A 25,582-nucleotide genomic window follows, 5' to 3' on the forward strand; every position below is an offset into this window, starting at 1 on the left:
TGGACCGGAAGTGAGAGGAGCCCAGCCCTCGATGAGGCCTGGATTCCATTCCCTGCCTCCTTGGCCCTAATTACCACCTCAGCTCCTTAGCTTTCCCAGCACCCCTTCTGAAATCCACCCCTTCTCTTGCAGGAGGGAATGGGCTTCAAAAATGGGGCTCACCTGCTTGAGCCTCATGCCTCCCCCAGAATCTGGCACGTCCTGGGCTCACCATCTTCTGTGTGCTCAGATGCCTTCACTGGGATGTTTTCTGTGCTCATCCATCTGTCTGAGCTGTCCTCAGTGGGAGTGGCTGGTCCAATTTACCTAGGCTACTATTACCTGAGACAGAAGTCAGTGCTCTCTATTTTAGTAAACATTTTTACACCACACCAAATAGGATATAATAAAATATTCTTAATTTATTTGTTAGGTTCAGCCTTTTCTTAAATGATTCCCTTAGTCAGCCTGTCATTTGACAAATGAAGGAAAAGACAAAATGTTCTACATATTATGTGAATTCTAACAAATTATAATTACATAATTAGTTATACTGCTATGCCTACCTATATACTGACTGATATAAAATCTCTTGTTACATAATGTACAAAAATACTGAAAAAATAATGAAATTCAAAAATATCAAGAAATTGTATATTTCTATTAAAAGAGGTTTGAGAGAGTTGCTCAGTCAAACAGGGAGGTGAGAGATCATTGAGAATCTCAAACGCCATATTGAAGGGATTGCCTGCACAGGAGGGTACTTAACACCTTCTTGTTTTAGGAATCTAGGCCTAGGGGTGAAATTACCTTCTGTTACAACTGAGATTAAAAGGTAGGAAAGGAAATCATTTTCATAAATGTTTTGGAAAATTTTTTTTCACTTTTAGAATTGTTTTTTAAAAAGAATCTTCTGGGGCAAAATGGGTAAAGGAGGTCAAAAGGTACAAACTTCAGTTAGGAAATAAGTGAGTCATGGATGTAACATACAGCAAGGTGACGATAGCTAATAATACTGTGTTGCAAGTTTGAAAGTTGCTCAGCAAGTAGGTCTTCAACTTCTTCATCACAAGAAAAACAATTGTAATTATATGGTAATGGATGGTAACTAGACTTCCTGCGGTGGTCATTTCTCAGTATATATTAATATCATCATTATGTTTTATGCCTGAAAGTAACATAATTTTATATGTCAATTATACCTCAATTAAAAAAATGAATCTATGGCTTACTTAGATTGTGATAGTGCTAGTTTTCCATAACTACGCTGTGTTTTTCTAAAGTCTCTTCTTTTGTTTGAGTAAATTATACAAATTACTTTTAAAAAGTTTAAAAAACCTTAATGTTCAGTATTTTCTTTTGGAACTTTAGTTTCTCATGGAATTAAAATACTTGAAGAAAAAAGTTAAAAAGAAAATTATTAGGGGAAATCGCATTAAATATTACTGCATGCCTAGAAATAAACAGAAGTGTGTAAAGTTTACATGAATAAAAATGTCTTTAGTTCTCTGAAGTTGTTGGGATTTTAAGAACTATAGAATCCTTCCCAGAATGGAAAGGCAGAATTAAATTCAGGGACCACAGTTTTTGTTTGTTCGTTTGTTTTAACCGAACGGCCTGGTGCTTTGGTGAAAGAAGACGAAGGGCTGACATGGGAATGCTCTTATCACTCAGAGCTCTGAGTCGTTTCCCAAAGAGGCCTAGGCCAGCCTGTCAGCAGGCCTCAGTTCTGGTACTTTCCTCATGCCTTTGACTTATTTAAAATCTCATTTATTATTGATCAAATTTAGATGCTTTTATTTTTTACATGAGTTCCCATTGTCAAAATAAATTATCTGGTCAAAATAACAAGATCAATCAATAAAAGCATTAGTAAGCAAAAAACCCTAGGAAGTTCAGATAATCATTTAAGTTCTGTTTACATGGAGTTACTTCTAGGCTACATGTAAATAACTTCTGACTTTATCTAAGAAACTCTGAGCATTTCCTTCCACATGCCACTTCTCTGAATAAAGAAGATAAATAGCTAGAAGCTTAACTGGCACATTTTTCTTTTTAATAATAATTCTTCTGTATACTACATAGCATGACATACAAGTAACTTGCCTCTTAATGCGTACATTTTGATAATTCTAGTGATGAATTAGGGTGAATATGGGGAAGGGGGAAAGCTAATTGTTGATGACCATATTATTTTAGATCCACTGACACTACTGATTTTCTGTTTCCTTTGTTACGTTGCTGACAGTAAACAAGAAGCATTGCCTGTTCCTTAAGTAGATTTCAATGTGTGGAAGAAGCTGGCCACCGGGCTGCTTGCTGCTTGCTTGATGTTCAGAGCTGAGACCTCCTGAACTTCCTGGGCCATCATCCAGTAGCTGGCCTGAGGTTACCGGGATGGGGGACAGTATCTGGTGGACCCTTGCTTTCATCCTGAAATTAAGACTGGTGTATCATTGAGACCTTGCTCTTTCACAGGAAGCTCAGGCTCACAGCAGCTAGGTCTGGTTTTTCTCTCTTATTTGGGGATGCCTGGGAAGAAGGCGGGAGCCAGATTTATCTGTGGGATGAGATTTTTTTTCAGACTTTTCCTCCTCTGTGTCTGTGAAATAAAGGACATATCAGCGATTAGTTGGCCTCACAAGACAAACGCCATTTTCTAGAGTCAAGCGGCACTGCTAATTTTTACAAAAATTAAGTCCTCCCAGAAAGAAAGTAGATTTAGATACTTAACTATCCTCTTAATACATAAAAAATAATGAATCCAAGAGATAATGATACATGTTTTTGAAGTCAGCTCAGAGAATTTTCTCATTTCAACACTGCGAGCTGTGGATCTGTGGCTAGTTTCTCGCTGCCTGGCACAGGGCAGAGCACGTAGTGACATTTCCAGGGATTCTATAAATCTTCGTTTCACAACATTGAAATCTGAACACTAAACTTTCTGAGGCAATTTTATGTCAGCCTTCCTGCAAGTGCTCTTTACAAAATTAGGCATTTGATGGGTATTTATTGATTTGATGTCATCCACTATTTTCCTACTCACAGCTGTTTGGGTTTCTCCACACACTCCGCATAAACATGGAGTGATGTTTCCGCCTGTGCCAGTCACCAGGCTTATCTGCCATCTTGCTAAGTGCACAGTTTTCTGAAAAGGACCTGATTTTATTTTGGAAACGAATTTTAGTCCTGCAGCTACACTTAACTCTTTTCTTCATTAAACCAGAGAGGGAATTTTTAATCATGATTTTTGTGGCTCCTCCTTCTGTCAGTAAATGGAGACATTTAGTCCCTTTGACTTTTTCTGTGGGGTTAATGACCTACCAGAGCAATTAAGAGAAAAGAAAGCACCTATTAAAATAACAGATATGTTAAAAATTCCTTAATGTCTGGACAAACAATTTGTCATATTTAATAATCTCTGATAAAATTCATCATCATAGAGTCAATTTCTGGCTGAGTAAACATTATTCATTATGTAGACTAACCATGAATAATTTTTAATTCTATTTTTGCTTTCCCTCTGGTAATGAAGATATATTTGACTGCTTTTTTTCCCCTTTTAGTTTGCACTTTTAAATAAGAATATTCAACTGAGTAAATCAGAGGATGTAATTGACTTTATTAAATGATTCATGAATTAGGCAGCATCCCATCTAGGAAAAAGAAAAGTGCTCTGAGAACTGTATAAAAGAGAGGTTTTTATAGGCAGAAGGAGGGTAGGGCAAGGAGGTTAAAAGAGTGAATTATTTCAGGCAAAGTCACTTCCCTTTAGGGGAAGGCAAGGAGTTTTATCACTAGTGTGGATCAGGAAATCCCAAGCTGATTAGTTTAAAATTCCAGTCCTGGGAAAGACTGAGTGAGACTGCAGTTAGGTTAGGCAGTGAGTCTTGGGGGAGCTTAGCGTAAGTGACTCCATTTTGGGTCTGTTGTTTCTTTTGCACAATACTTAGAAAATGTAAAGTATATTTAATACCAGATGAGGTAAGAAAATACAAATATGGCGCATAAAAATAGATGCATTATAAAACCCAAAACAAATACTGTTTTGCTTACCTGTTAGTTTTGGATTATTTATACCACTGTGTTTTATCCATTACTTAACAAATTAAAAGTAAATGATACTATGTTTATAAAAATACTCATCTATGGCCAAAAGTTCTGATTCAAATAATTGGTAGAATTGCTGATGCACAGGATTCATTCATGTTCTCATTAAGGGCATAAACTAACAAAACCCTGTTCAAGTTTTGTATCTTAATTAAATAAAGCAGCTTTCTGTTGTTGCCGTCTCGCGGTTGTCCTGTGTTACCCACTTCGGTGCGGGCAATAACAACCCAAACATAAGTGGGGTGTACCATGGAATTCTGACTGCTAACTTACTCTTTCGTGTTGAACGTGACCTCCCTTTTTCTTTCCTGGAAATCCATCTGGCGCCTCCTTTATCACCTCTGACCCAATGAGTGGAAGGAATCTTAGGCTAGTGGGGCTTTGCACCTGTTAGCCATAAATCAAGAGTCATAAATAAATAAATAAGTCATACTGAAGTGATTGCTTCTGCAATGTGAATGCCGGGGTGGGGGATATGGAGTGAGACACTTCAACTGCTTTAAAATACAGCCCCCCTCCCCCGCCTTTCACAGTTGCCCACTATTAATCACACAGTTAGCCAGAGGCAAGGCCATGAAAGGTTTGTAGGCCAGGCGAAAAGCACTCGGATTTTGTCCTGTAGGCAAGGGAGAGCCAGGGTGAAGTTCAAAACAGTTTCCCGTGGTGTCGTTCATGTGGAATGTCAGAGGCAAGCGATCCAGGCCCTTGGCACACAGGACCCAAGACTTCTCTAGGGTCAGTCGCGCATGCGTGTCTATGGAAGCATCGGTCAGCTTGGTTATGCGGTGTTCTCCCGCCTGGCCCGTAGCCCAGGGTCAGGAAGGAGATGTCGTGTTCCCTACTGTTCTGTAACCACGCTAGTCCTAGAAATGGTCGACTCACCCTGTATATAGGCAGGGAACCAAAGACAATCCCGGCCTCTCTGTTTTCAGTCATGAAACCTTCCAAGGCATGTTTTCGATTCTGCAAAATAGAGGAGTGAATGTTTAGTGAGAAGGGAAGGTTCCGTAAGGGGCCAGTTCCCTGGGTTCAAATTTGACTCTGTCACCGAGTACTTGCGTGACGTTAGGCAAGTTTTCGCCCTGTTCATATCTGTCAGGATCAAATAAGATAAAGTGTGTAGTAAGGTGCTATTTACATGTGAGGTTTACTATCATTGTATTATTACTGGTAATATGTCAGAAAGAAAGCAGGAAATTGAATAAAGCATAATAATACGTAATTGATCATGAAAAGCAACAGGCAAACAAGATCGCCGGTAAAAATCAGAGATTCCTAAGTTGGAAGGTATTTTAACTCAACGTTAGCATTAAACCTTTGTTATTTTACCAAACAATTGAGAAAATGAAAGCATGGTAAGAAGAGCATAAGCCTTGAGATCTTCGGGGCATTTCTTTGTCTTAAGAGCTTTAAAACCTTTCTAGAGATTTCCCCAAATGTATTTGTTTCTGTTAAATGACTTTTCTAAAAAATATTTATTATTATCATCTTCGGTGAGCAGAATAATGGCAACCAACGACGTCTCTGCCCTCTTCCCCCACCCCCAACTTGGGAATGTATTGCTTCATCTGGCAAAGGGGACTTTGCACATGTGATTAAGGTTAAGAACTTCGAGATGGATTCTCCAGGGAGGACCCAGTCTCATCACAGGATTCCATAAAAGCAGAGAACCTTTCCTGAGTCAGGGGACCCCAGAAGGCTGGTCAGAGAGATGCTACGTTTTTGGCTTTGAAGGTCAGGGAAGGGGGCCTCACATTAACACATGTGAGAGTCTCCCCAGAGCCTCCAGAAAAGGCACACAGCCCCGGCAATGCCGGACTTTTAGTCCAGGGGGACCCAGGTCAGACTTCTGACCCACAGAAGAGTGAAATAATTCATTGGTGCTGTCCAGCCCCCTTAGTGCGTAGGAACTTGCAACAGCAGCCACAGAAAACAAATACATAGTTCATAGCTAAACTCGGGAAAATAAGAGTAAAGTGTTTTTGTGTGTTTGTGCTTTTCAAAGTTACCTTGGGGGAAGAAAGAGACTTGAAAAACTTAAAATCACTTTCCACTTCAAAGGCCTTGGGAGGTGTCCGTTTGAAAAGCAAAGACATCGAGCTCATTTTTTGCCATCTGCATGTGAAGACACATGAAAAACAGTGAGGTACGCACCCACGCCTTGCATTCTCTGCCTACTAAACAAATACTCGTTGTATTCTTTTTTTCTCTGGGTCCCCAAATTCTTTGTCTCCCGTGGCCCTAGTGATGCTACCTCTGCACTTAAGTCTTATTCCATTTGGTTTCCCAGATTTCCCTCCTGGTAAATGAGAGATTTCTACTAGGCCTGAATTTTCCATGTAGTTAAATTCATAAACAGCCATTGAAAAAAATACTGTAGGGTAAGGGTGAGGATACAAAACCAATGTTTGCTATTTCTGTGACTCGGGGAAGCTTCTGCTGATGTTCAAACTTACTTACGCATATTTAAAAGCCATAACCAAGCATTAAAAACATTTAAAAACAATAAATGTCCCCATGAGCATCTCAGATTTGAACCTGCCCCAAACCAACCTCCCCATCTTTTTCTTTTCAATTTTCTTTTGTATGTGGTTTCAGGTGCGCAGCCAAGTGGTTAGACAACCATTTACACTTGCTGTCTTCAGACCTGCTTTTCCTCATGTGCGTTCTGTCACAGTGATTTCAGTAATGTATATTTATTTATTTTACATTTTTATTTATTTATTTTTAGAGAGGGGGAAAGGGTGGGAGAAGGAGAGGGAGAGAAACATTGATGTGCGAGAGATACATTGATCAGTTGCCTCTCGTGCATGCACCCCCTACTGGGGACCTGGCATACAACCCAGGCATGTGTCCTGACTGGGAATCGAACCTGTGACCGTATGGTTTGCAGGCTGGCACTCAGTCCACTGAGCCATACCAGTCAGGGCTGACTTCAGTAATGTTTAAAATCTTTATGTTGACTCATAAAAAAAGCTCATTTTGCTTTAGTCTCTATAGACTTTTCTTGCTTTATCTTCTACCATGTCCTCCTGACTCTCACTGTTTTGTGCCTTTGCTTGGGCCATTGCCTCTTTGGTCTTCTTTGTTTGGGTAAGTCTTGTTACCTCTGTGATTATCTTAAGAATTAATGTTCTCAGCTGTACTATTATGCTGGATTACAGATTTTTGTGCATCCTTCCACTGGATTGCAAAATTATTGAAAAGTTTTGAGTTTTTCACCTTTGAATTCTCCATGTCCAGCACAGTGTTACAATACCATACAAGTTCAATTCTTGTCTGCTCTCTAAAGGAAACCCAATGGTCTTACCTTTGCTGGTCAAATACCAGAGGATATATACATTTTTGTTTATTGTCTGTTAACTTGCTTTCTTCTTTTATTTCTATGGGATACTCATTAACATCACAAGGCAAAATGAAATCGCTTGTCTGTGACAGGTCAAAGGCCCTTCGTTGTCCAAAATACCCACAGTAATGACCACTGAGGGCATGCCAGAGCCTGAGGAAAGGCAAAGGTAGAGGGAATGAAGTCACTGGAATTCTGTTAATAATCAGCTTTTTATTAGTCCATCAGGGATTTTCAACTTGAGTCTAGGACTCTCCCTATTAACCATATCAAGCTAATCATAACACATACATTTTTCTCAGAATTTTAATCTACAATAATTTTGGGAAATGTCCATTTGACTCTGTACTGATATCCATTCATTAAAGCCACTGCTAGTGGAAAATAAGGAACAGATGTTCCCCCAGATAACACTCCTCGTTTAAGCTAATCAGAACTCACTATGACTGACAGTGTATTAAATTAGGTCTTAGACTGGTCTGTATCTCGTATCTCAGCTGTCTGCTTTCTGTATCAGCATCAGCAGAAGAGATGCCCACTGATGCTCTATTACCAAAGTCCTCGCAACCTCCACCCACAATTCCTACCACTGTGGAAACACCACGCTAATTTCTACAAATGAGTTGTGAAATAGGATGGCAAAGAACTGGTTCTTCACCCATACACACTATTTCACCATCAATCCACTCCATAAGGTCCCTTTCAATAGTCCACACAGTTTAAAGCAGCGATTTTTAATCACCGTGCTGCAAGGATTTTTAAAACATGCACTATCTGATTATTTAGTCAGGGACACTGACCTTTTCTTCCTTGCACTGTCAAAAAAAAAGAACAGCTAATGCAACAATGGCCACCTGGTGTAAATAAATCAAAATGGTACCTACTTTTTGTCAGGTTGGCAAACATGTTTTTTCGGTGTGCCGCAGAATGTAGAAATTAGTTTGTGTGTGCCATGAGTTGAAAAAGGTTGAAAAGCGCTGGTTTAAAGTACACAGAATGTCATTAGCAGGAGCAGGCGCCCTATGTCTAATAGGAAGGTAAAATAACGCTTGGAAGATTTCCTTTTATGTTGACTTCAACCTCAGAGCAGCAAATGATGGGAGCAATCGCCATATGCGCTCAGCAATGACCCAAGAAAAGGATGAGCTAAATGAACTAGCAGGAGATCCCACCGAGTCCAAGCCACAGCCCAGGGGTTCAAGCAGAAGGCACTGCAGAAGAGGTGGGGGAGAGGTACCCAGTCGGGGCTCCTTATACCCAACAGCGCTCTGAGAAGGTGACATGACTGCCGTACACCCCTTAAACATTTGCATCCCCCAACATCGCATAAATGTCACGGTCCTTCCAGTGCCATTACTGGGGGGAAATGCGCCAGCCCTCCCAACACAGGATTTAGAGGGCTGAGGGACTGACTTAGGACGACTCTAAATTTATGCCGTGTAGGCAAGGACGGAAGTAACTTTTGGTCTCCTTGCTTGGTGGCACTTGCTGTTCCATGTAGGACTCTCCCAGGGGACAGACCCTACCACTCAGCCTGGCGTCCTGGGCCTCAGCTATGGATCCTCAGCCCCTTTCCCCCTGTGTCCCAGAGCTAGGCCTCATCATGCCTTTTCCCATTATGAAATTATAATCTTTTTGGCAAACAAATTTGGAGTGTTAGAATCGCTTACTCCTTTAGAAAGTGGCAGCTCCTGTTAGCAAAAGGGCGTGGCTTGGTTCTGAAGGGCAGTGTATTCTGAGGTAGCTACTAATAGAGCTCGGCTTTTACAACTGAGTATCTCGGAAGATCTTCACTTGCAGGAATCCTAAAAGTAGTCTCTCCATGTCAAGGATAACTGGTTGGAGCAGGGGCTGCTCGTAACAACAGAGGTGTGCTCACATGTGATGTATGTGTGTGTATGTGTGTGTGTATTATAATCCTCAATTAACACTTCTTCTTTTTTGAGATTTTATTTATTTATTTGTAGACAGAGGGGAAGGGCAGGAGAAAGAGGGAGAGAAACATCAATGTGTGGTTGCCTCTCATGCACCCCCTACTGGGGACCTGGCCCACAGCCCAGGCACGTGCCCTGACTGGGAATTGAACTGGCGACCCTTTGGTTCACAGGCCGGTGCTCAATCTACTGAGCCACACCAGCCAGGGCCCAGTTAATACTTCTGATCACAGGCAGCTGAAAATAAGCTGGAGCAGGCACCCAAGGGACAGAGTTGTAAAAACCATCTCTAGTAATGTAATGGCATGTTCTTAATTTTCCCTCATTCTTACAGAGGAAGCAGCTCTGTTTGCCCCCATATAGGGCCTTACCTCCACAGACTGACCTTGAACTCAACATTTCTAAAAGTTCTCCTTCATCCTTTCACGTTCTAAATATTTTCCTCTTCTAGCGACTCATCTCTCAATGAATGGCTAGATGTATATGCCAGGAATCATTCTTGACACCTATTGCTTACCTTCTCTTTCAGTTAAAGTTCCCATCAGGATTTTACATTCCAGATAGTTCTCCAATCCAAAACATTTACCCCCGGTGCTGTTGGCTCTCCCCTAGCCCAAGCCCAGCTCCTCACCACAGACCGCTCACTGGTCTCTGCACTCCCGACTTCGCTGCACTGCTACCCGTTCCCCACACATTTGCTGTTAAATTCTTTATTTTAAACAACATTATATAAAATTCAGGTGTACAACATTATAGTTCAATATGTGACCCATTCAGTTACTTACCTTTTGGTTTTGTTGACAGTTTTCTTTGTTGCATAGAAGCTTTTTATTTATTTTTCATTTTATTTTTATTGAATACATTGGGGTGACATCGGTTAATAAAATTATATAGGTTTTAAGTGTACAATTCTATAATACATCATCTGTATATCGTACTGTGTAGATTGGTGTAGTCCTAGTTGTTTATTTTCCCTTGACTTGAAGTCAAGGGAAATCGTGGTAATAGTTGTAAATTCTTTAATGTATTTTAAACTCTCTAGTCTACTTTGAAGCCTCTCTACCTCTATTGATATTACCTAATTATATTTCCATAAGAGGATAATTCATTCCCATAATTTTAAGACATTTGAGTATGTAGCAATTTGTCTCAAGAAATGTCATGACATTTGTTTTCTATTTGTATGTATATATTTGTATGTTTAGCATTTTGGGTACGTATATTCAGCATTATCTAGGCGATTAAAAACAAGTAGGCTTTGTGCATCGTGGTGACTACAGTTAATAATATTATATTGCATGTTTGTTTTTTTAACTTTTTATTTTTTAAATATATTTTATTGATTATGCTATTACAGTTGTCCCATTTCCCCCACTTTATTCCCCTCTGCTGTGTACATCCCCTCCTACCCACATTCCCCCCACCTTAGTTCATGTCCATGGGCTGTACATACAAGTTCTTTGGCTTCCCCATTTTCCATACTATTCTTACCCTCCCCTGTCTATTTTGTACCTACCATTTATGCTGCTTATTCTCTGTACCTTTTCCCCAATTCCGCCCCCCTCTCCCTCCCCGATGATAACCCTCCATGTGATCTCCATTTCTGTGATTCTGTTCCTGTTCTAGTTGTTTGCTTAGTTTGTTTTTGTTTTTTTAGGTTCAGTTGATAGTTGTGCATTTGTTGTCATTTTACTCTTCATATTTTTGATCTTCTTTTTCTTAGATAAATCCCTCTAACATTTCATATAATAAGGGCATGGTGATGATGAACTCCTTCACCTTGACTTTATCTGGGAAGCACTTTATCTGCCCTTCCATTCTAAATGAAAGCTTTGCTGGGTAGAGTCATCTTGGAGTCCTTGCCTCTCATGACTTTGAATACTTCTCTCCAGGGGCTTATCTCTCTGAGCTATCCCCCGTGCTGAATCCTTTGAAGCAAGTCTGCACAAACCCTTACTGAAGGCATTTAGTCTACTTTCTAACTGAGATGAGCGTGGCATCTCACTTCCTTGGACATGGAAAAGAATTCCAAGTCAGTGGCCATCTTCTCAAAGCCGTTTTGGGCTCCCTTTATTTCAGTCAGTCAGTCGAGATTGCATTCGGGGTATGGACTTAAACTGTAGCTCAGTATCTTTTCCCTCCGACTCAAAACCCTGGATGCACAGCATGGAAGTCCCTACCTTACGGAGCCATCGATGGAGGCCGTAAGCACCACTTGTCTGTCTTCTACATAGACGACCTGGATAATTTCTAAAGAATGCGCACGCCAGGCAAGCAGCTGCTTGAATTTCTAGATGGCAAACACAAAGCATAAATCATGGAATAAGTACGTGCCCATCAAAATTCAATCTTAAGCAAAACTATTAATCATTCAAGAGCCCATCTCATGAGTGAATGGTGTGGGCACATGTGGAAGGTGATGATGCTCCCACACCAATTAGCTCTCTCTTGCTTTTAAGGTACCCAAAACTCTACTTTTATTTTATTATTATTATTTTTATCACCTGAGGACATTTTTTCATTGCTCTTAGAGAGAGAGGAAGGGACAGAGAGAAAAACATCAATTGGTTGCCTCCCGTACACGCCCAGACCAGTGATTGTATGCCCCAGGGCCAGGGATCAAACCTGAAACCTAGGTATGTACCCTGACTGGAATCGAACTCACAACCTATAGGTTATGAGATGACGCACCAACCAATGAAGCCACACCGGTCAGGGCCCCAAAATTCCATTTTTAGATATTTGTTAATAATCTACACAGATCCCTGGAAGAGAACATATCTTATGCCTTTAGCAACCTATTTAATTGAGGATTAGCAATTTATTTAGTTGAAAATTACTGGACGACTAGATGAAAGAATAGAATAGCCTTAGGATAAAGGTTGTGGGGGGGGGGGACCCAGAGTGGACATAATCAGGAGCTGAAGGAAGCAGAGTTGAAAGGTGGGGACTAAAGAGGAGATTGGCAGAAGGAGTTTTTCTATTTTTAAATTTTATCTAGATATAGCCCTGGCTATTTTGTTCTTCTTTGGGGGTGGGGGTGGTGAAGGGTGGGTTATATATAATAACTACATACAGCAAGGAATTAACAAAAGAAATGGGCCCAGCACATTCTCCTTCAAACACATTATGATGCTTGATTGGTACATTCCTTCAGAATGTGGCTTATTCCCAAGCGGAGATCTCCCAAACAGGCCACCAAAGACATTTCTAAATTGTGTGAACTAGAGTGTCAACCGAGGAGCTTGCTCTGCAGCCACATTTTCAGAGAGTATGTTCCTTCTGTCATTGCTGGACACAGACTGAGACCTTACTTCTTCCTGGGTCCGCTACTTCGGCGTGTTTGTGTAGAATTCTAGCAGCGTAGAGGTCTCCTATGAGGCTCCTATTTGTTTAAATGCTAAGAAGGGTTGGGCACAATTCCTCTGGAATTACTTGGTCTTCTGATTTAATTCCCTGTGATTCTCCTTAGAGATCCAAGGTGAAGTCTATGTTCTCCTTCTTATTATCTTCAAGCTGTTTAAGACCATCTGGTCATCCAAGGGCCCCTTCCCTGCCTTGAAGGAGAATTTTTTTAAGGCCATTGTTTCTCTAATGTGAACCGCATCTATAGTAAGAAATACACTTTACTTCATGACACAGGGAATGTATGCCTGTCTGTGCATCTGAAATGAGTGAGGTTCAGAATCTTTCACAAAAGGGTACTTAACCTTATTATGTGTAATTCACACTGCTATTGTCTACCCTATTCTATTGCATTTAATTCCACTTTATTCTTTTCTGTTTTTATGAAACACTACTGCTTGCCACTCATCAAATTGATTTTATAACCCCCCCCCAGTGGAGTGTAACTTGTAATTGCAGAGACACTGCCCTAAGCCTTATTTGCACGCGTGTTTATACAACATAGGTGTGGCTTTCTTTCTGTGGACAAACTTTGACCCTTCTTGCTCTTAGAATATCTGTGCCCCACGGAGCATCTTTGTAACAGTGCTGGTTCAGGAGAACAGATTAACCTCTGATGTGCAGGTTTATGTATTAAGTTGCCCTTATAGTTGTAACTTAGAACTGAGTGTGGTTTAGTGTATGGCATGGATTGGTCTTTGTAACAATGAGGCATCTTATAACCAGATCCTGTTGTATATTCATAAACAAGCAGCCAGGTAAAAACTGGAAAATCACATTGTTCACATCCAGAGAAGATTGAAATGAGGTTGAATGGGGAAAAATAATAAGTTATTAAAATGGATTCTCTCCTTTTAAATTGGCGGAAATGCTTTAAAATCAATTGTGCTATTCTTCTAATTCAATATGAGCATATAACTTTGTTTTAAATATTTTGTCTGAATTTTGAAGGGTCTTGGTCAGTTTGTAGAAAGTCCATTAGCAAAAATCATATTTTCCTGTTAAAATTAATAACCGAATATTGATAATCATCACAAGCAGGAGAAAACAATGAATAATCTTCCGCCTATGCATGGTTCAGGCCTATGATTGTTTGTTCCGCTCATAGCAAGCCTTGATTACAGGACATCTGTAGCTGTTGATAAACAAAACACTGTTGCTTCTTAAGTTGAAGCTTATTGTTTTCCACTGGATACCAGTATGAGCTATGAGCATACATGGAAAGAGCCTTGCATTAGAGGACAAGAACCCTGGCTCTGACCCTGATTCATCCTTAACTGCCCATGTCATCCTAGGAAGGCCACTCTCTGATTTCTCCTCTGCAAAGTAAAGACAATCCCACGAAAGCTAAATACCTGAACTGCATAAAGACTACCACGGGGTCTTGGAAACAACACCTAAGCCCTCCACAGATAAAATAAAATAGTATTTGAAACAATAACCATTCTAAAATGCTCTGCAAGGAATCCAATCCTAATCTATGTTGCCATATGTTAATACCTACGATTTAAAAATAAAACATTATTATTTAAGCTAACGTTTAGCTTTTGGATTTGAAAAATTAGCTTAAAGGAAAATAAACCTATACAAAAACAGTGCTTCCTCGCTGTACTCTTTAATTAGAGTTGAGTGAGTCTTTATAATATATGTATATATTTGCACATCCACATACACACCTGAAGTGCATATTTATGTGGTTATAAAACAAGATGTTGACATTTACATCATATTAACACTAAAAATAGAATATGTATGTTTGAATTATAAGAAGAATTTAGACTAGATGTGAGAAGAGTTTCTTGAAAATAACAATAGTTGAACACAAGGTGAGGCTTGCAAGAAAAGGTTGTCCAGTTTCCTTCTATGAAGATAAAGTAGATATAAAAACCGACTGTGGAGGACTAGATGATGTACAGATTCTTTAAAGCTCAGGTTTCCTCATAGATTCTCACAAATATGTCAACATGTGGAGTAGATGCACTGACCAGCGGCTGGCTCGCTTGCTCACTCATCCCTCTTTTCACCAGGAGACCAGTCGCCTGTCATACCGCTTCAGTGATGGTGTATATGACTTCAGTAACAGCACATGTGACTCGAGACTAGAGGGTCTTGTCCTGTATTTCCATCTTTTGTTGTGATGTCTAGCCCAGAGAAATGCTCCATAAATATGTGCAGATTCACTAATTAAACCACAACGAAGGTTCTTACCTTTTCCTCATGAGGTGGGTCCAGGAAGGAACCAATACTGCAAAGGATAACGTGTCCTTCTGTATAAAATTTAAACATTGTAACATTTAATTGGGTATTCTGTTTTCTAAGTGAATACTACCCAGACTGCCAAGATATTGTGATGCTGGCATTTATAAGGGTAAACAAAATAGAATCTGAGAAACCAGAAATGAAAGAAGAAATTTCCTGTCTACTTTTGTATGTAGTGATTCTTTTTTGTTTCTGGCTAAGTAAGGCATAAGGAGGTTGCGTTATACACTCAAAGCAAAGATCCTCAAGACATCAGGGTAGAGGAAATGGAAATGAACACACCGTGACCAAATGGAGCCCAGACTGTTGTAGAGATAATCATCCAACAAACCAAATGATAGTTACAACAACTAGATTTTAAAAAGCAACAATGACTACCCCTAGGCATATCATATTCAAACTGCAAAGTCAGAGATAAAGTCTTGAAGAAAGAAGCCAGGGGTGGGGGAAATCATGTTATTTAAAGAGAAGCAAAGATAAAAATTATGTCTGACATATTCTAAGAAACTGTGCATGCAAGAAGAAAATGGAGTGAAATATTTAAAGTGTTGAGCAAAAAATAACTCCACCAACCTAGAATTCTGAATCTTTAGAAATTATCCTTCAAAAGTGAAGGAGAAACAAAGACTTTATTAAATAAAAATCAAGAGAATTAGTTGTAGAAAAATTTATAGCATTGGATGTATATTAAAGAAGAAAGATCTTAAACTAATCATCTAAGCTTGTGCTTTGGAAAACTAGACAAAGAAGAGCAAATTAAATTTAAAGTAAGCAAAAGAAAAGAAATAATAAAAATCAGAGTAGAAATCAATGAAACAAAAAGTAGGAAATCGATAGATAAAAATCAATGAACCAAAAGTTGGTTCTTTGAAAAGATCAATCTCGTATTTTTTTTGAAAAGGCTTATGACATAGCAGGTAACGTTGGTATAAAAATGTGGAAGCTGTTTTAACAAAGGAACAACATTTTCCTGATCTCACATTTCTCTGCTATTCTGCTACAGCCAGAAATGGTGGTATATAAACTACGGAGACTGACAGATGAATAAATGTAAGATGTCAAGAATAAGAATATCAGAGTAGAAAAGGATTGGCAGTGGGCAATAAAACCAGATAAAATAAAGATAAACTTAAATAAATGCTCTAAATCTAACTATTGAATGCAAATACAAACAATTATTTTCTGTAATTTCCAGAAGACTTAAATAATTGTTGCTACAAAATGGTTTGTTGTGACTTTCATAAAAAACTTTTGAAATAAAAAAGTTCCTAAAAGAGAAGATATAAAATTTAAATATTAATGCAATAGCACTATCTGAAGGCAAGCCTCACGATTATGTCAGCAGATGAGTGGGGGGCGTGCAGAAGGCAAAGTGGACTAAGCTTTCTGTTTAACTGCGCAGATGCTATTTCCGTCTAAATTCCAAAAAATCGGTTAATTTTTTTAGGAAAAATTGAAAGGCAGGCACGAGTAAAATTAAAAACTGTATTTATGGATTCATGTACATTCACTGACACATAATCTATAAACGCATCGGAGAGAAGAAATGAGGGAAATTTACAATTAATTCAAATAACAGAAGAAAGGAAGCATCAAAAAAAAAAAAGAATAGTATACATGAAAGAATTAAGACCGACTATATTAGTTATAACAATAAGTATAAAATAAAGTCCCCCTTTGAAAACAATAATTCCTTTCCTCTCTGTTCATGCCACTACTCCATTTAACAATGAAGATGAACACAACACAACCCTTTCAAGATTAAAAAGAAAAACTTTACATTCCTCTCAATATGTAAGCGTAGTCCTATATCCAATTTAAGGAGGGAAGAAAGAGAATGCCTTGCTGTAAGGAAAGAGCTAGGAAGAAAATAGGTTCTTTTCGTGGGAGCAGACGGTGGGCTGGGGGAAAAAAAAAGCAATGAATAGTAACTAAGATTTTGGGAATTAAGAAGCAAGCCTGTGAAAAGATATGCATCAGCATAAAACAAAATAAATGTACAGAGTTAAATATTAGGAACCATAGTAAATATTACCAAGTTGAATCTAGAAGACAGAAAATAAAAAAAGGAAAAGAGGTTCTTTTCACATCATTCATTGTTCTATTTATTCAGCAAGCTACCCACAGCCCTCTCAACACTCCCTCATGTTTGAACAACCCTCTTCTCCTTTTGGATCAACATATGTCACCCACCTTCCTATATTCCTTGTTATACCTGGTAGGTTAAGACACCTGTGGCTGACTGCGTGAGGGTAATGACTTACCGACGTTGCTCGTCAGGAGAACCCTGGTACAGGAATCGGTACACAGTGACGTCAGAGAAATGGCAGAATGTCTGGTCAAAGGGAGCACGTCCTTCAGCAGCCTTCCCTGCATAGAGTAGAATAATAAATTCTACAAAATGTTCATACAAGCCACTGCAGTTGAGTTCCTCTGTCTACCGAATTATCTCGGCTACTGAAACATGATTCGATTTGTAATAAAGTAATTTGAAACTATTCATAGGAACTTACTTTCTTGAAATTAAATATTCACAAAGGTGTAGACACCTGTTAATGATAAGCATTTACACTCTATTGCAGGTCATGGCTACATTTGGCGGTGGTTTCTTGTGCTCCTCAGGACCCTCTCATGCAATTCCTCTGACCAGTTATGCATTCTCTGAAACATCCTTTTCAGGGTTAAGTGTATCTCACTTGTGTTAAACAGGATATTGTATTTGCTATTTTAGAAGTAGCTATTTTTGAACGTTGGTGCAAGATGAGAGACTGTAAGAGATTCAAATTCAGCAGATCGGTTTTCAGCACTTAGCATGTCAACGTTGGAAAGAACTTCCACATTCATTGCCTCGCTTAGGGAATAAACATCCAAACTTGAGAAGACAGAATTTGAATCTGCCACTCATTTCCTGAGATTTGCTCGGATAGAATCATTTTTCCTCCTAATTCTCTCACTCACTTATTTCTCTATTGGAAAAGAAGGCATTGCAGTCCTGGCTCATGCAGCTCAGTGGAAAAGAAGGCATGGCTCCAATACTAAGATGATCTCAGACAAAGTTATTGTTACACTATTTTGTATTTTCACACCAACAGTTTCCCCTAAGAGGCTGGGATCCATGGCCTTGGAAGTTTTATCCAGCCGGGCAAGACTGCCCAGTGCGGTTGGATTCTGCTATATGCCATGCAGAATGGTAGCTGTTTTTCAGGGCTTCCCTCTAGAAAGTGAATTACGAATGGTACCCTCACTCTTGCCTCTCTGGCGTCCCTGACATCATGACCCACCTGCCCAGTGTCCTCCCTTCCATCAGCTCCTGTCAGCCAGCTCAAACTCCGCCTACCTTCTACCCCCGGCCATTTGTAACAAAAGCTTCTAGGACATGGAAGTTACGTTTTCCACTGGAAAATGTCTAAGGACACCAGATACAATGTAATAACTGCTAATAGTTTGCAAGCTATTGGATAACTAATAGTTTGTAAATTTGTGGACACTCAACATTTCAGTATTCTTCTTTTACAGCAATACAGCACTGAAATTAAACACCCAATAAAATATTTAGCAGCACGTACTCCTAGCTCAATCTAAAGAAAAGAAAGGTGTGACATAGTTAACGTTGCAGTGTTGACAATTTGATCCCTTGAGTTCCAAAACTGGCCTATTTTAAAGTTCGAGTGGCATTTTCAGTGAGCAGGCTGCAAAACCAGCAGTTTGGCTGGAAGGTTAAAAACTCCTAAAAGTGGATGCTGTATGGAACCAGAGAAGGCTAAGGTTCACTTAATGATCCTCCTCATCTTCCCCACCCTCTGCTGTTCCAGGTAAACCATGGGCCTCCTCACCTCCATCGTCCACAAGCGCAGGTGCCCATCCTGGTGAGCGGTGACCAGGAGCGGCGGCTTAGTCTCTGTGACACCGGTGCCTCCGGGGTGTCTTCTGTCTGCTGCCTTTTGCTCTCCCACAGTGACATCCGTTTGCTCACCTGTTGGAAAATTACTGAGCTACCACAGTGTTTGTAGTACTCGCAATTTCAAATTCTATAGACTGCGAAAGAGGAGGCAGGTAGGAAATACCCAAAAAGACACGTTCTTCCCCTAGAATTTTTTCTTTTTTTAACCCCAGAGAATTTCAGTCAGGGCAGAGAACAGCACAAGCATTAACAAGTGGAATTCTGTCCCACCAGAAAAACCTAACGAGCTTATTTTTGGTCCTGTTGCAAAGCCTCTGTATTGTACATAACAGCTGAAACTGTGTAGCCACCCAAGGTAAGTCTTACGTATCTAGGATAAGATTTAGGAAAATGGCAGGTGATTTAGAGGCTCCGTAATATTTTGGATTTCTAAAATCTAGAATTAGTATTTAAAAAGGTATCGTCATAATGAAAATGCTTCCTCGTCGGAGCTGAATCTTAGAGCTCCTTGATGTTTAGTCACGGGAAGCATATATATATTCATTAAGTGTATTCTCTCACCCAAACTCCCTATCGCCGAGGCAGCGTTTTGTGATAAGAAAGACGGGAGATTTTATACCGACCTTTGGACTCACTGTCGTGTATACTCTGTTTGCTTCCCTGCATCGTGGGAGAGAAAGGAGAGATTTCTGTAACATTGTAAGCAAGTGAAATCCTGGATCAGCAGATTCTTCAGGTAGTGCACACATTTCTAAGCATTAAAGTTATTTTTGAAGTAACTCTTTGAAACCTGTATTGCGGAGATTTCCACGTGCATAAATTGGGTATCTGTAAGACTACATTTTCCTGGTGGCTCAGATATAGCACAGTAAGAGTAATTTAATGCCTAATGCCTGCCACGTTCTTGGGGTACATTATTTCGAGTTCTACTAACAACCATGCAAATCAGGCTTGTTATGTACTTCTTACTGATGAAGAAATGGAAACGCAGAGATTAAGTGCTTTCTACAAAGCTAATCAGATAAATGAAACATTTGGATTCAAGCTCAAGCCCGACTCTTACATCCTTATAAGTTTGTTCTTTCCACCATGCTAGTGGTTTTAAAACAATGTTTGCCGTGAAAACTTCCCTTCAAACAAAATCCTAACTAGAAGTGTAATGTGTAAAAATACATAAAGTTGGAATTGAAAACCCAATTTGAAAACTCCTCATTACATTGTATAGTCTCTTCCCCCCCGTAGAATGTAATTCTTTTCAGCAAAAGAGTTAGTCTAAAGCTATTTTACAAATGTAAAAGTAGACTATGTAATTTATTTTATTCATGATTAGGTATTGATTCTTTGCAGAAAGGAAAGCCTTCAAAAGCAGGAAAAAAAAAAAAGGTGAAAACAGTTTAGGCTTTGCTTTCTAAGGAAACCAAAACAGAAGTATTACATAAACACGTATGTATACACAGAGGACTCTTCACCTTGATCTTCCCTCAAAGGATGGGCTCAAATGCAACAGATCGTCGTTTTGGACCAACAACATGGCGTGTAACAGGAAGACGTCCTCTCCCTGTCCCCTGCTTACCTTGCTGCTCTGGGGTCCCTTACTGGAACCACGCTGGGACGAAGAGCATAGGGAATCCTGACTCAGTCGCCTGCAAGGAGAGGGAGGAAACCCAATGAGGAGAGGCTAAGACAGTCTGTCACACTCAAAGGATGCTCTGCTCCACAGTAATAGCAATCGGTCCCTTCTTCCATCCCTGTAGACACTGAACCACTCACTCACAAACAAACAGAGCACACCCTGTGTCTTGTGTAACGGGTGTTCATCTGTTTGGTGTTAGTGGAGACTGTTGGGGAGCCTCAGGAGCTAAGGTTCGCTGCTGCCTGGTCTGGGAACAAAAAGTCAGCCCTGTCCTGTGGCTGAGTCTAGATGTGGTCCCGGAGGCTCTGACACCACTGTGGAGGGAGAGCACTGGTGGTGTTGGTGGGGGTTCTGAGAACCCCGGCAACTTCTGCCCTGCAGTGTCCAGTTCTGGCCTCGCCCCAACCCTGCCATGCTCTGCTGGGATGGGCTAAGATGTGCACTGGGGTTCTGGTGCAAGCAGATCCAGAACAAGTCCCCAAAATATTCTCAGAATAAGGAAATTTCCAGCCAAGGGGTAGAAAAGGTGTCATATTCTGGCTCACAACTGGGTGACCCAAAACTAGCACACAGACGTGTTCATCATGGCTTATTGACTGAAAATCAGAGCTCTCAAGCAAATATGAAGAGAAAAAACACTTTTTCTTCGATATATAAATAATGGCCTGCTCTCTCAGACATGGGTGAAGATTGCTCAGTTTTAGTGGACATCCAGTGAGACCTGCCGCCGTTTGATTTCTCCTCTTGGCCTCGCAAGCTGCATCTGCCTCACATCTGGGCTCCCAGCGTTCAATGTTGGCTACAAGTATGTCAAGGTCAAGGGAGCGTTCCCCTCTTTGCTCCTGCTGGGGAGGGGGCTGTGGGACAGACAGAGTGCGGGAAATTGCATCTCCACACAGCAAGCTAGACCCCTGGGGACCACCCACTCCAAGAGGCAATGTCAGCAAAGAAGGCTGAGATGAAGTAGTCTACTCGATTTATCTCCCCTTAATTGTACTCCTTGATCGGTCAGCACAAAGTTACCTTGCACATTCAGGGGTCCGGAAGAGGAACAGTATGTCATTAATTCTAAAGCGTCTGGGATCCAAGTCAGGGTTTACTGTGAGGCAATCTTCAGGTCTGTAGCTGGACAAAGCATACGTGTACATGACAGGTACTTACAAATCAGGTAGCGTGCATTGCTAATATTGCATAGCCCACCAGAGCTAAGAAATCCTCAGATGCCGATGTCACTGAACACGCAGGGAAACCCCAGAGGTGTAGAGTGTGAACATCTTTCTTAATAAGGCTCTGTGTAACAATATGATCATTTAGTGCTTAAGTGTCTTTTAACTCAACTATCTAGTCTAGTCTTCCTAGTTGTACAGGTAAGAGAGTGGACTCATATAAACTCCCAGAAGTTTCATACAGTTTGAAGAATAGAATTGTACTCTTTGAGTAAGTAGAGTGACAAATTTGGATCAAGGATGGTTACTGCCATCAAGAACCTTAGAATTGAGGGGAGAAGACAAGCAGGTAGTTCAGTGATTGTACTATCCTTGTTACTTGAGTCTCCCACGGGCCCAGATTCCAAAGCACCAAACACCTTCCCAGGCAGTTTCCTGGGAGCAGAGCGATAATCCCTAATCGCCTGCACTGGTGCTTCGTGCTCAGCTCTTAAAGCCACACTTTAATATTCCTTACAGCAAACAGAACTTGCAGCAAAGTGTTCCTCTTCTTTTAGTGGAAATTGCCTCTGCTAATTACACCTGATGAGTGATGAAGGAACCTCTTGGGGGAGAACCAAGCTCTGATGAGGAGCCTATGGGCCCTGGCTGGTGTGGATCAGTGGACTGAGCACTGGCCTGTGAACCAAAGACTCATGGGTTCGATTCCCAGTCAGGGCACATGCGTGGATTGCAGGCCAGGTCCCCAGCAGGGGGTGCCACACGTTGATGTTTCTCTTCCTTTCTTTCTCCCTCCCTTCTGAGGAGATCGTGGGCTTGAGGACTTGTTGAGCTCAAGCTTTGTACATATTTCTGCTCCACAGTTTAGCTGAATGGTGAAATGGACTATTAATTAGCAAGAACAATGTCCAGTTTTGTCCCAGAAGAGCTTTGAACAGGGAGAGCTATTTCTCCTGCCTGACGAAGGGATCTTAGGCAAAGTTCGAGGCAGATGGTCTCCACCGTGAATACCAACATCCTCTTTCATGTCCAAGCCTTTGAAGCTGGGTCTAGATTACATTAGTCATTTCTGTGCTAAATTACGTGTTTTGCAAAATACTCCAATGATTCTAAATCAATTGGTTTTACACAATCATCTTTTTCTCAGAAGGGGACACACTGTATGACCCTCTATAGCCAGCTATTTTCTCTGACTAGATGTTGAATTTGCACGCATCCCTTGGCAAAATGCCCAGTGCTCCATTGAGGGGGATCTCCGCCTTTCAGTTGGACACGCCCTCAGGGTAGCTCCCCCTCTTCAGGCTGTAGCATCAGAACCACAGCCTCTGCCTTGTCCATCCATCTGATCTCCCTTGGTGGTGAGTCATACACAGCCGACACTTACAGTGTGCGAACTGCATTAATAAAAAAGGGGGAGACACTGTGCAGCGCGTATTCAAGTGACAAGCATGTAGTCTGTGAGAAAACCTTAAGGGCAAGGGTGGAAAAAGGAACAGAAGGATGAGCAGAATCCCAGGGGCAGGGGCCAAGAGAACATGGGCTGTGGTACAAACAAAGGGTCTGCAGAAGCAGCTACTTCAACTCTAAGTTTCCAAGGAGAATAAATCCAGGGTCTAAACAAGGAAGACGCATGTCCTGTTAGAAGCTGGTAAAGAGTAAAGACTCAGACTTCGATTGGAAAGGGGCACGGAGTCCAGGTAGACCAGTCATGTGTAACACACTGTAAAAAGAGAGTCAGAGATTTCCTTCGCATTTTCTTCTTTTCCCTTGTCCTCTCCCACTATCTTCCCCCTCCTTTACACCTCTTCCCTTCCTCCAGTTGCTTAGATATACTTGGTTTTATTATTATTCATTCATCAAGGTTCTTGACCACCTTGTACCTTGAAGTACAGTATTACAAACTCCTTTGACATAGGGTGTTCACACATGGCCCTTGTTTTCTGGCCCAATTGCACAACTGTGGATTGCTTATTATTTGCAATCCAGCCACAGAAAATAATACAATGTTACATTATTTCCTTTACAACCAATGGCAGAACATTTAGAAGTGGATGGCAGGGAGAAGATGATAAAGTTTCTGGCTACAGTACAAAGAAAATCTAATCAGTTGGGATTTAGAATTGCCTAAGCCACGCCCTTGTTAGCACAGGCCTGTAAGGAAGTAGATGTGTTGGGGTGATGGATGAGAAGGAAATTCCATCTAGAATCCCTCTCACCATTTGACTTTGGTGACTTTGCAGACGGTGGTGCCACTGGGAATATGCAGGAAGAGGAGTTGTTTGGGGGAGGAGCAGACTGGGGCGATGCTCGGGACAGGCCGGGCGTGAAGGGTCCCGGTAATTGCCAGGTATGTATGTTTGAAGCTCTGAGGAGATCAGAGTTTCCAAGAAGTATGCATTTGAAGTGTTTGCTGCGGTTATGCATTTGGAGAAGACCACACACGAAAGCAGACATTAAAGTAAGAGGAGTGAAAGTTCGAGCGCTTGAGAAGACAAGTACCTGAGGCTCCCCTTATTTACATGATTCTGGGATTTAGACACTTGGAACATAGTCTCCTCATGCTCATAACTCCGGGAAACCTGCCTTGAGAGTATTTGCCATTCTTGCTGATGGCTTTTGCTTGTGTGTTTGTTTTAGTATTGAGTGTTACTTTGTCTCTTCTGTAGCACAACTTACACTATTTCAGGAAAAGATGCAACTTACAGTTCTTTGACAGTGAATGTTACAAAATTCCATAAGATGATCACTCCGTTTAAGGTTCCAGCAGCTATCAAATTATATCCTTCTATCTGCAATAAGTCGATGCAGTTCACTTGGGTACAAGCTGCAGGATTCTGAAGAAGTAAGGAAACCGACTCACGGGCCGTCCTGGACACAGAGGCTGACCGCAGTACAAATGCTGTGCATGCACTTCGTTATTCGAGACTTAACTCAGAGTGTCTTACTGTGACTTTTCAAGAGATGTATTGAAGTGTAGCTGGCACACAGTAGTATATTTATTTCAGTAGTACGACATAGCGACTCGAAATGTATGTGCTTACCAGGTGATCCCCACAAGTCTGAACACCACCTGCCGTGCAAAGTTATTGTGAGGTTCTTGACTCTATTCCCTGTGCTGTGCGTGACATCCTCACAACTTACGTATTGTGTAGTCAAAGCTAAGGAATAGTCCAGCGAAGTTCATTATGATCTTTTCTGTATTTTTGTGTGTGTTCGGAATATTCCACACTAAAAAGGAAGAAAATCAAGACACGGAACTTACATTAGCACGTGGAGAAGAGGTTTCCTCAACTATCAATGTCACATCCGGGAAAGGGATGGCCATGCTCCTCTCTTTAGCAGATGACTTCAGATGAATAATGCGATTGACGTCTTGTAGGACAGGTGCGGCGTCAGGCAGCTCCCATACCACCGTGAGACAAATATCACTCTCTTTGCCCTGTAACAGAAATCCAGTGAGTACCTGACAAACTCAAATAACTATTTTATTTTGAGCTGTTGTAAGGATGTAGAGGAAAATAGAACATACCACAATGTATCTTCCACCCACTTTTATCCAGTTTTAGGTTCTATCTATCCTTCCTATCATAATTCCTCTTCTTCCCTCTCAGGAGGTAACTAGTAATCTGAATATGGTGTTAGTTATGAAAGTTTTAATATTCTTATATGAACTAATACATATATTCTACATAAACATATATAATATATATACACACACACACTGCTGTCAGGCTTTTAACTTTTTTTATAAATGTTATCAAATTGTACAGATTCTTCTTCAACTTGCTTGCTTCTTAAACTATATTTTTGAGATTTATACAAGTTATTACATGGAGCCCTAGTTCATTT

General features: G+C 40.7%; 1 protein-coding gene across 1 annotated transcript in view; it reads right to left on the reverse strand.

Moving 5' to 3' along the window:
- Positions 1-2,116: 2,116 nt before the first annotated feature.
- WDR64 (WD repeat domain 64) overlaps positions 2,117-25,582 on the reverse strand; it is a 68,023-nt gene continuing 44,557 nt past the window's right edge. The window contains exons 15-28 of the mRNA XM_045184555.2: positions 24,996-25,172; positions 24,437-24,567; positions 21,591-21,692; positions 20,508-20,577; positions 19,558-19,594; positions 18,867-19,006; positions 17,298-17,403; positions 14,983-15,041; positions 11,550-11,659; positions 7,400-7,588; positions 6,099-6,204; positions 4,972-5,052; positions 4,363-4,476; positions 2,117-2,581 (exon numbers count right to left, since the gene is read on the reverse strand). Coding sequence (XP_045040490.2) covers positions 2,498-2,581; positions 4,363-4,476; positions 4,972-5,052; positions 6,099-6,204; positions 7,400-7,588; positions 11,550-11,659; positions 14,983-15,041; positions 17,298-17,403; positions 18,867-19,006; positions 19,558-19,594; positions 20,508-20,577; positions 21,591-21,692; positions 24,437-24,567; positions 24,996-25,172 — 1,506 coding nt within the window. The 3' untranslated portion in view covers positions 2,117-2,497. The remainder of the gene's footprint in view (positions 2,582-4,362; positions 4,477-4,971; positions 5,053-6,098; positions 6,205-7,399; positions 7,589-11,549; positions 11,660-14,982; positions 15,042-17,297; positions 17,404-18,866; positions 19,007-19,557; positions 19,595-20,507; positions 20,578-21,590; positions 21,693-24,436; positions 24,568-24,995; positions 25,173-25,582) is intronic.

This window comes from Desmodus rotundus, chromosome 10 (assembly GCF_022682495.2).
Source record: "Desmodus rotundus isolate HL8 chromosome 10, HLdesRot8A.1, whole genome shotgun sequence".
Classification (NCBI taxonomy): Eukaryota; Metazoa; Chordata; class Mammalia; order Chiroptera; family Phyllostomidae; genus Desmodus; species Desmodus rotundus.